At 41.5% G+C, this 10,886-nt stretch overlaps 1 protein-coding gene across 1 annotated transcript in view; it reads left to right on the top strand.

Annotated features, from left to right (window-relative positions):
- The first annotated feature begins 8,321 nt into the window (after positions 1-8,321).
- naa38 (N-alpha-acetyltransferase 38, NatC auxiliary subunit) overlaps positions 8,322-10,886 on the top strand; it is a 2,793-nt gene continuing 228 nt past the window's right edge. Inside the window, exons 1-3 of the mRNA XM_087788577.1 lie at positions 8,322-8,407; positions 10,116-10,290; positions 10,343-10,886. The exon at positions 10,343-10,886 is cut by the window's right edge and continues 228 nt beyond it. Coding sequence (XP_087644703.1) covers positions 8,369-8,407; positions 10,116-10,290; positions 10,343-10,467 — 339 coding nt within the window. The 5' untranslated portion in view covers positions 8,322-8,368 and the 3' untranslated portion in view covers positions 10,468-10,886. The remainder of the gene's footprint in view (positions 8,408-10,115; positions 10,291-10,342) is intronic.

Below are 10,886 nucleotides of genomic sequence, written 5' to 3'. Positions count from 1 at the left end.
AGGGGTGTGTGAGCATGTAAGTTACATTGTTTGTTTGTGACCCCCCCTCACTGCACACACACACACACACACACACAACATTGATTCCAAGAGAGTCTGCATTGCAGAGCTCGACACACATCCATCAAACATGGCCACCTCACCCCCCCCTCTATGAAGATTATTTTGGTGTGTGCTGGGGAGGGAGGGAGAGAGAGAGAGAGAGGGGGGGGGGGGAGAGAGAGAGAGAAAAGAGAGAGTGAGTGAGGGGGGGAGAGAGAGAGAGAAAAGAGAGAGTGAGTGAGGGGGGGAGAGAGAGAGAGAAGAGAGAGAGTGAGTGAGGGGGGGAGAGAGAGAGAGAAAAGAGAGAGTGAGTGAGGGGGGGAGAGAGAGAGAAAAGAGAGAGAGTGAGTGAGGGGGGGGAGAGAGAGAGAGAAAAGAGAGAGTGAGGGGGGGGGGAGAGAGAGAGAGAAGAGAGAGAGTGAGTGAGGGGGGGAGAGAGCGAGAGAGAGAGAAAAGAGAGAGTGAGTGAGGGGGGAGAGAGAGAGAGAAAAGAGAGAGTGGGGGGGGGGGGGTACTGCCGCAGACTCATTGTAGCTGAACATTAACTAGTTGTGGTGAGGATGGAAACGTGAGTTCGTACGTTTCCATCCCAGGATGAGAGAAAAGAAACCATCATCCCTGGTTCAGACCGAGGTGACATCAGACGTCGACAGTGACAGTGAGGACATGGGAATCCCCCCCGCAAGCACACACACACACACACACACACACACACACACACACACACACACACACACACTGTCAACCCCCTGGTGACGCTGCTCAAGGGCACTTTGGTTTTTGCCTGCAGCGAATCTCAGAGGACGACATGGATGAAGCTGTGAAGTGATGATGACGTTGTTCCTTCACGTTTGTGTCTTTGGTTCAAATATAATCAAACAATTTTCAACTATAATCAAACAATTTTCAACTATAATCAAACAATTTTCAACTATAATCAAACAATTTTCAACTATAATCAAACAATTTAAACTATATTCAAACAATTTTCAACTATAATCAAACAATTTCAACTATATTCAAACTATTTCAACTGTAATCAAACAATTTTCAACTATAATCAAACAATTTTCAACTGTAATCAAACAATTTTCAACTATAATCAAACCATTTCAACTATAATCAAACAATTTTCAACTATAATCAAACAATTTTCAACTATAATCAAACTATTTAAACTATAATCAAACAATTTTAACTATATTCAAACTATTTCAACTATAATCAAACAATTTTAACTATATTCAAACTATTTCAACTGTAATCAAACAATTTTCAACTATAATCAAACAATTTTCAACTGTAATCAAACAATTTTCAACTATAATCAAACCATTTCAACTATAATCAAACAATTTTCAACTATAATCAAACAATTTTCAACTATAATCAAACTATTTAAACTATAATCAAACAATTTTAACTATATTCAAACTATTTCAACTATAATCAAACAATTTTCAACTATATTCAAACAATTTTCAACTGTAATCAAACAATTTTCAACTGTAATCAAACAATTTCCAACTATAATAAACAATTTTCAACTGTAATCAAACAATTTTCAACTATATTCAAACAATTTCCAACTATAATCAAACAATTTTCAATTATAATCAAACAATTTTAAACTATATTCAAACAATTTTCAACTATAAACAAACAATTTTCAACTGTAATCAAACAATTTTCAACTATAATCAAACAATTTTCAACTGTAATTAAACAATTTTCAACTATAATCAAACAATTTTCAACTATAATCAAACAATTTTCAACTATAAACAAACAATTTTCAACTGTAATCAAACAATTTTCAACTATAATCAAACAATTTTCAACTGTAATTAAACAATTTTCAACTATAATCAAACAATTTTCAACTATAATCAAACAATTTTCAACTATAATCAAACCATTTCAATTATAATCAAACAATTTTCAACTATAATCAAACAATTTTCAACTATAATCAAACCATTTCAACTATAATCAAACAATTTTCAACTATAGTCAAACAATTTTCAACTATAATCAAACCATTTCAACTATAATCAAACAATTTTCAACTATATTCAAACAATTTTCAACTATAATCAAACAATTTCAACTATATTCAAACTATTTCAAATGTAATCAAACAATTTTCAACTATAATCAAACAATTTTCAACTATAATCAAACAATTTTCAACTGTAATCAAACAATTTTCAATTATAATCAAACAATTTTAAACTATATTCAAACAATTTTCAACTATAAACAAACAATTTTCAACTGTAATCAAACAATTTTCAACTATAATCAAACAATTTTCAACTATATCAAACAATTTTCAACTGTAATCAAACAATTTTCAACTATAATCAAACAATTTTCAACTATAATCAAACAATTTTCAACTGTAATCAAACAATTTTCAATTATAATCAAACAATTTTAAACTATATTCAAACAATTTTCAACTATATCAAACAATTTTCAACTGTAATCAAACAATTTTCAACTATAATCAAACAATTTTCAACTATATCAAACAATTTTCAACTGTAATCAAACAATTTTCAACTATAATCAAACAATTTTCAACTATATCAAACAATTTTCAACTATAAAGAAACTGTCATGAGTTCACATACTCTCTTAACTCTCTGTCAAGTCCTTTGTCTTGTCGTCAGCATTTTCCAGTAACCAGTATCTTGCCGTTGAGTATTCCTGCTTCCTACGCTGTCTTCTTACCTTTGTCCCGACCAAGACTCCATTCCTGTTGTGAGTTTCGACCTGTTTCTGCCCCTTGACGCCGAGTTTGCTTTACCCCTGCTCTGCCTTCTGTTGCCGATTCCTGGACTGTATGACTACGCCTCTGCCTTCCCCACGGAATTAAACCAAGTCTCTGCAAATTACATCTGCGCCTGGGTTTCTCCGTTCCACACCGTGATAGTACGATAACACCACTATGAACCCAGCAGAGAGTCCTCTTCCCGACGCTCCGCGTTCACACCAGGAGCAGATGGTGAGGAACACTTCCACCCTAGCTACACTGCAGCTAGGCATGGAAACCATGGTGGCGCAGCACGGCTCCCTCCTCCAGAGTCTGGGACGCCAGATGTCGGCGATGGCCGCACAACTCCAGCTCTTGACGGCCGCCGCCGGGACTGCAGCACCACCTCCCGCTTCGGCGAGTCCGGCCACCGCGCCGGCTCCAGCTTCCACCGGTAAGTCCGCCGTGGTCGCCGTTCCGGTTCCACACTCCTCCATGATCGTCCTTCAACGGCCCGAGTGTTTCTCCGGTGACTCTGGAGATTGTCGGGGCTTCCTAACCATGTGCATTCTCCACTTCGAGCTGAACTCCACCGCCTTTCCCAACGAACGCTCCAGAGTGACTTACATCATCTCTTCGACTCTGAGGAGCTGTTCACCACTGCGTTCCAGCTGACCTTCCAGCGGAAGCCGCGTCTGCTCTTCTCCGTCTCCGCCAAGGGTCCCAGCATGTGAGTGACTACGCTATCCGCTTCCGCACGCTGGCTGCAGAGTGTTGCTGGGAGGGGACCGTCCTCACCCGAGTCTTCCTCGAGGGTCTCTCCCTGTGCTCATTCCCCTAGAGCTCCCGGAGGGGCTAGACGCGGTCATCGCCATGGTCACCAGGATCGAGACGAAGCTGCGCAACGAGGAGACGCGTAGCCGGTCGTCTCCCCCTCCTCTCCAGTGGCCGCAGCGGTTTTCCTTCCGCCCCTCAGTTCCCTGCCAGGAGTAGCCATGCAGCTCGGACGCGTGCTCCAGGAGAAGAGGTGCCGAAAGGATGCGGGCTCTGCCTCTACTGTGGCGGGGATGGACACCTTGCAGCAACGTGCCCGCTAAAAGGCCAAGGCTCGCCCCCTCCAAGTTCAGGCCTTGGACGGCCACCTCCTGAACCGGGTGACCCACTCCACACACCCAATTAGACTCTTGTTCCCTGATGGACACACATCATCTCCATGTGCTGGCGTGTTCCCCTCACCCCATCATCTTGTGGTTCTCTTGGCTCCAGCACCATGAGCCTCACATCCAGTGGTCCCCCCTCTCGTTGGTCGGGTGGGGAAAGGCTTGCAGTCAGAAGTGTCTAACCCCCTCTACTTTGTGCTCTCCCATTAGGTCTAGCGTCTCTCCGGTACCTTCCACCACTTCTGCGGACTTATCATCGGTTCCGTCAATGTACCACAATGTGGGTGAGGTTTTTAGTAAGGCCCGTGCCGTAAGTCTTCCTCCTCATCGCTCTTATAATTGCTCCATTGAGTTATTGCCTGGTTCCCATCCCAAGCGTGGTCGTCTTTACTCCTTGACTCCCCTAGAAATTGATGCCATGAACCGTTACATCTCGGAATCTCTGGCCGCAGGGATAATCCGCCCCTCCTCATCCCCGGCTGGGGCTGGCTTCTTTTTTGTCGGTAAGAAGGACATCTCCCTGCGCCCATGCATTGATTATCGCTCTCTTAATGACATGCTTACCACTTGGTTAGAATCCGACAAGGGGATGAATGGAAGACCGCTTTTAACACACACTCTGGCCACTATGAGTATTTGGTAATGCCTTTTGGTCTCACGAACGCCCCCGCCATGTTTCAAGCCTAGTTAATGATGTCCTGTCCAATTTCTTAATCAGTTTGTTTTTGTTTATCTAGACGACATTCTCATTTTTTCGCCAGACAAACAGTCACACCACCAACACGTGCGTCTAGTGTTAGAGAAGCTATTAGCTAACCAACTGTTCGTCAAGGCTGAGAAGTGTGAGATTCATGCTGCGACGTCTCCTTCCTAGGTTACATTATTATCCGGCTAAGGTTCAGGCAGTCACTGACTGGCCCACTCCCGAATCCCGAAAGGCACTCCAACGTTTTTTGGGTTTTGCAAACTTTTACCGGAGATTCATTAGAAATGTTAGTTCTATCTGTTCTCCCCTCTGTGCCCTGACCTCTGACTCGCAGCCTTTCCAATGGAGCCCGGCCACCGAGGGAGCCTTCCGGGAACTGAAGGAATGGTTCACCTCTGCCCCGATTCTCCGCCAGCCTGATCCCCACCAGCAGTTCCTGGTCGAGGTGGACGCTTCTAGCACGGGGGCTGGGGCCATCCTCTCCCAACGCTCTAGCACAGACGCCAGAGAGACTGCTCAAGCGGTCCTGAACCACGTTTTCCGCCTGTACGGCCTTCCGAGGGACACCGTCTCGGATCGGGGCCCCAGTTTTCTTCCCGGTTCTGGGCCGAGTTCTGTCGCCTCATCGGTGCTCGCCCCAGCCTATCCTCGGGGTTCCACCCCCAGAGCAATGAGCAGACTGACATGTAAAGCAGGACCTCGAGACCTCCCTGCGCTGCCTGGTTTCCCTTTCCCCTCCGCCTGGGCCAAGGACCTGCCCTGGGTGGAGTACGCCAACAACTCTTTGACCTATGGCTAACAGCCCCCACTCTTCCCGGACCTGGAAGGGGAAGTCCAGGTTTCATCGGCAGCTGTGCTGGTTCAGCGTTGTCGGGACACCTGGGCCAAAGCATGCCTGAAGCTCCAGAACTCTATCTCCGCTCTAAGACTGCAGCTGACCGCCGGCGCTCAGAGAGCTGTACTCTTACGTCTACCTAAGACCATGCGCATCCATCCTACATTTAATGTGTCTAAGTTAAAACCGGCCAAGACCTCCCCCGTGGTTCCGGCTTCCAGGCCTCCCCCTCCTCCTCGCGTTATTGAGGGTGAGACTGTGTACCCTGTTAAGAAAATAATTAATTCCAGACGCATGGGCTGGGGTTTTCAATTTCTCGTTGACTGGGAGGGTTATGGACTGGAGGAGAGGTCGTGGGTTCCAGGTCGTGACATCCTTGACCCTGGACTGATCGAGCAGTATAAGTCCAGGATCGAAACTAAGAGTAAAAAGAGCTAGCTCCGACTCTCCCTCTCTTGTTTTAGTGTTTTGTGTGCCCCTTGCTTTTTGGTCTGTTTTGTTTTCTAGCCTTGTCCGTCTTGTTATTATCATGTCGGATTTTGTTGCCTTTTATTGCCGATTGTTTCGGAGTCTTGGTCTTATCCGTTTTGTCCCCTGTGTCCTCCTCTATTTGGGCGGTCCGGCTGGCCTAGGCGGTCCATTGAGATGGGGGCACTGTCATGAGTCTACATTTTCCTTGTGTTTCCGTTTTTTTGTGAAATCAGCTCCCTTCTGTGTCTGTGCTAGTCTTACTTCCCCCCTGCCTGACTAGTAATTGTTCCCCGCCGTGTCTCGTTAGTCCCGCCCCCAGCTGCTGCTGATTGCTCGCCTGTGTTCTTAAGCCACCACTCTCTGTCACGCCCTTTGTCTTGTCGTCACCGTTTTCCAGTAACCAGAGTCCTGCCGTTGAGTATTCCTGCTTCCTACGCTGTCTCCTTACCTTTTTCCCGACCAAGACTCCATTCCTCCCTGTTGTGAGTTTCGACCTGTTTCTGCCCCTTGACGCCGAGTTTGCTTTACCCCTGCTCTGCCTTCTGTTGCCGATTCCTGGACTGTATGACTACACCTCTGCCTTCCCCACTGAATTAAACCAAGTCTTTGCAAATTACCTCTGCGCCTGGGTTTCTCCGTTCCACAACGTGATAGAAACAATTTTCAATTATAATCAAACAATTTTGAACTATAATCAAACAATTTTCAACTATAATCAAACAATTTTCAACTATAATCAAACAATTTTCAACTGGAATTAAACAATTTTCAACTATAATCAACAGTCACTATAATCACTGACATAATCATCTGCAGAAAAGAATGAGTTTTTAGTGATCCAGTGTGTAATTCAGCTTCACCCAGCAGGGGGCGTGTGTGTCCACAGTGTTGTCCCTTAACGTCTGCCATAGAGCTCATGATGGAAGCAACCAAGACAGTAGCCTTAGCTTCTACCCACTACTCACCTGTACCTGAAGTACATCAACAGTCACTTGCTACTACTCACCTGTACCTGAAGTACCTCAACAGTCACTCGCTACTACTCACCTGTACCTGAACTACCTCAACAGTCATTTGCTACTACTCACCTGTATTGGAAGTACGTCAACAGTCACTCGCTACTACTCACCTGTACCTGAACTACGTCAACAGTCACTCGCTACTACTCACCTGTACATGAAGTACTTCAACAGTGACTCGCTACTACAAACCTGTACCTGAAGTACCTCAACAGTCACTCGCTACTACTCACCTGTACCTGAAGTACCTCAACAGTCACTCGCTACTACTCACCTGTACCTGAACTACGTCAACAGTCACTCGCGACTACTCACCTGTACCTGAAGTACCTCAACAGTCACTCGCTACTACAAACCTGTACCTGAAGTACCTCAACAGTCACTCGCTACTACTCACCTGTACCTCAACAGTCACTCGCTACTACTCACCTGTACCTCAAAGTCACTCGCTACTACTCACCTGTACCTGAAGTACATTCAAAAATTTTAATTAAAGAGTTAAATATTCTGCACTAAGCCCCTAAATTATTTTCCATATTTGACATGAAATATTTACACAAGCAAATAAAAGTTAGTTTTATTTTACATGTGTAACGTTTATTGTTGGTTTTGCTTCGTAAAAATCACGTTCACGAGTTTAAACCGGTTTAAACCAGTTGAACAAGATAATCCGGTTTTCTTTGATATTGAGCTCACGTGGTTTCAGACTCAAAACAAAACAATTCAAAAGTCAAGAGTTAAAAATCATTCAGAGATGTGGCAAATATTGATTTACTATTATTATTATTATTTAAATGGTTTATTCATTAAACAACGAGTTAAATAACAAAACTTCAATCAAAAAAAAATTCATCAGTAGAAAAAAACTTTTTTTTTCGATTAAATAACTTTTTTTTTTTTTTTTAAACAAAAAAAAAAAATTAAACGCAAAAAAGTTACTTTAATAACAAGAACGACTTCAAAACTATTTTCTCTAAAATAAAAACAATAGTCTAACCCACGATATGGCCCACACGTAAAAACCGTAGAAGTTTAAAAAACAAATAATAAAGAAATACAACTACCTTCACACACGTCATGTGATGTAAATTTAAACTCTAACTTTGAAACAAGACATTTTCCCAACAATAAACTAGAATAAAAACATTACAATTCGTTTACAAAAAAAGTTGTCCATCAAAAACAAAACATCAAAAATAATCACATCAACATATAGATTGAGATTCTTTTAATTATTTGCATGAATCATAACAACAATGAGATGTTTACCTTTTAATATATTCAATAAAGTGTGTCGCTGGTGCCTTTTGATGACGTAATTCCGGTTGTTCCGGTACGTCACCAAAATCGTTCCTCCATCTCGAAGACGCTTTAATGGCAACAATGATCGAGGAAAACGGCCCTTCTTCTCATGTACGTATTTATTTATGTACATTACAGACATAACCGTCCGTGTATCTGTCGGTCCATGTCGAGCACAGACAACTCTTGGCGTCTGTATTATTAAAAACACGAGAGGAGTAGCTTAGCTTAGCATAGCTAGAGTTGCTACGATACAGTGTAACACCAGGATCGTGAAGTCCTTTTTATTAAAACACACATAAATCGTGAATAACATCTTCCATTAAGATTCTGAACGTTAAGCTAGATTGTGTTTGATGTTCTACATACACCTATAGAAACATTTATCTTTTCTGTTACAATTGATAGTAAATGTTAATAAAAATGACAGTTAATGTTCTTTTGAATGTTTCCAGAATGATCGAGCACCGAGAAGAACTAGATAATATCATGATTTAGTTGTTGATTTTGAAACTGTCAGACTTGGGAAAACAAAATAACTTTCTTTAGAATATCAATAAAAACATTTTGAATGAGGATTTATTTTAATTTGCAATATATTGGACGGAGAATGTTTTCTAACCATTTTGCACATTAATGTCGATGCAAAAATGTATATTTCTAAATGTCTTTATTTGTTTATTGTTCCATGTTATTTAGATTCTATCTCTGCACACATGATGCACATTTCTGGAGAAAGATTCCATTTTTATTCTTAATATATAAATAAAAACGTTAGACACAACTGCTGATAACTCAGGACTACGTTGTTGTTGAAATATCAACCGTTTGTTTTTACTCAATATAAGGTTGTTTCAATATACACAGCACTGTGTAGCAGTTTGGAAAATAAATATGTTTTGTCTTTCAAATAATATTCCATTCGTAACTTGATTATGGTTTATCCTTCAATAAAGTTTATTTATATTTTTTTATCAGTGAAATCCTACGCGATCCTGGTAATAACTGAGAACGAGAGGATACAGTGAGTCCAGCAGCTTTTAAAGCTGATGTTTGGACGTATTTTGGTTTGAAAACAAATGAAAGCAGTTACGACTTCGTCAAGAGTCATGTGGTCTGTAAATACTACAACACCAGAGTCAAGTACTGGATAATACTACACATATATACTTGTTACTACACTATCACAACACCAGAGTCAAGTACTGGACAATACTACAAATATATACTTGTTACTACACTATCACAACACCAGAGTCAAGTACTGGACAATACTACAAATATATACTTGTTACTACACTATCACAACACCAGAGTCAAGTACTGGACAATACTACAAATATATACTTGTTACTACACTATCACAACACCAGAGTCAAGTACTGGACAATACTACAAATATATACTTGTTACTACACTGTCACAACACCAGAGTCAAGTACTGGACAATACTACAAATATATACTTGTTACTACACTATCACAACACCAGAGTCAAGTACTGGACAATACTACAAATATATACTTGTTACTACACTATCACAACACCAGAGTCAAGTACTGGACAATACTACACATATATACTTGTTGCTACACTATCACAACACCAGAGTCAAGTACTGGACAATACTATACATATATACTTGTTGCTACACTATCACGATATATCACTATATATGGTGCTGTATCACCAGATTGTTTCACTGATGGTGATGTTTGAGCAGAAGTAGAAAATCCTCGACAAAAGTATTTATAAAACTCAAACTTAAATTGCATTAATTCAGAGGATCCTGATTTTTCGTGTTTTTCTGTCGACACAGGAATCGTCCACAGTGTCGTCATCATTGCAAGTGAGACATAAACTGGAAGGACTTCTAAACAAGAACATGAGAATCCGGATGACGGACGGACGCACCTTGGTGGGACTCTTCCTCTGCACGGACCGGGACTGCAACGTGATCCTCGGTTCTGCGCAGGAGTTCCTCAAATCTACAGGTGAGGTATTTTAAAGAAGTGGAGAGTGTCGTTACTTTTGTCGTCTCCACAGATACCTTCTCTCAGGGAGAACCCCGAGTGCTGGGCCTGGCCATGATCCCGGGACATCACGTGGTGTCGATCGAGGTGGAGGCCGACAGTCTGGAGGACATGCAGGTTCTAGGAGCGAACCATTGATGAAGACCTGAGAGAACCTGGACTGTGTCTCTGGATCCAAACCCTTCGCTCATGTAAATACAATGTTCTGGAAACAAGTTTCCTTATTTTGCACAATTACAGTATTTGTTAAATAAAAGTCGAGCTCTGATGTGAAGAGTGTTGGTGCAGAAGAACATTTTCATCCTCCAAATACAAAAGATACACACATTGAGATACATTTTGACGCACAACCTCCGATGAGAACTTTCAAGAACGACGTCTTGTATTTTGTTCGCATTATAAGGTAAAAAGAAAAGTGGATTGTTTCTGTTTTTTTGTCACGAAAAAGCATCTAAAATAATCGTCATATATTTTACCCTCATGGTAACACAACACACACACTTTCAGAGTTTTATGCATTTTTTTGTTTGTTTTTTCAATGGCTCCATTTTTGACGT

This window comes from Callionymus lyra, chromosome 4 (assembly GCF_982586985.1).
Source record: "Callionymus lyra chromosome 4, fCalLyr1.hap1.1, whole genome shotgun sequence".
Taxonomy (NCBI): domain Eukaryota; kingdom Metazoa; phylum Chordata; class Actinopteri; order Syngnathiformes; family Callionymidae; genus Callionymus; species Callionymus lyra.
This window is presented reverse-complemented; position numbering and strand designations above follow the sequence as displayed.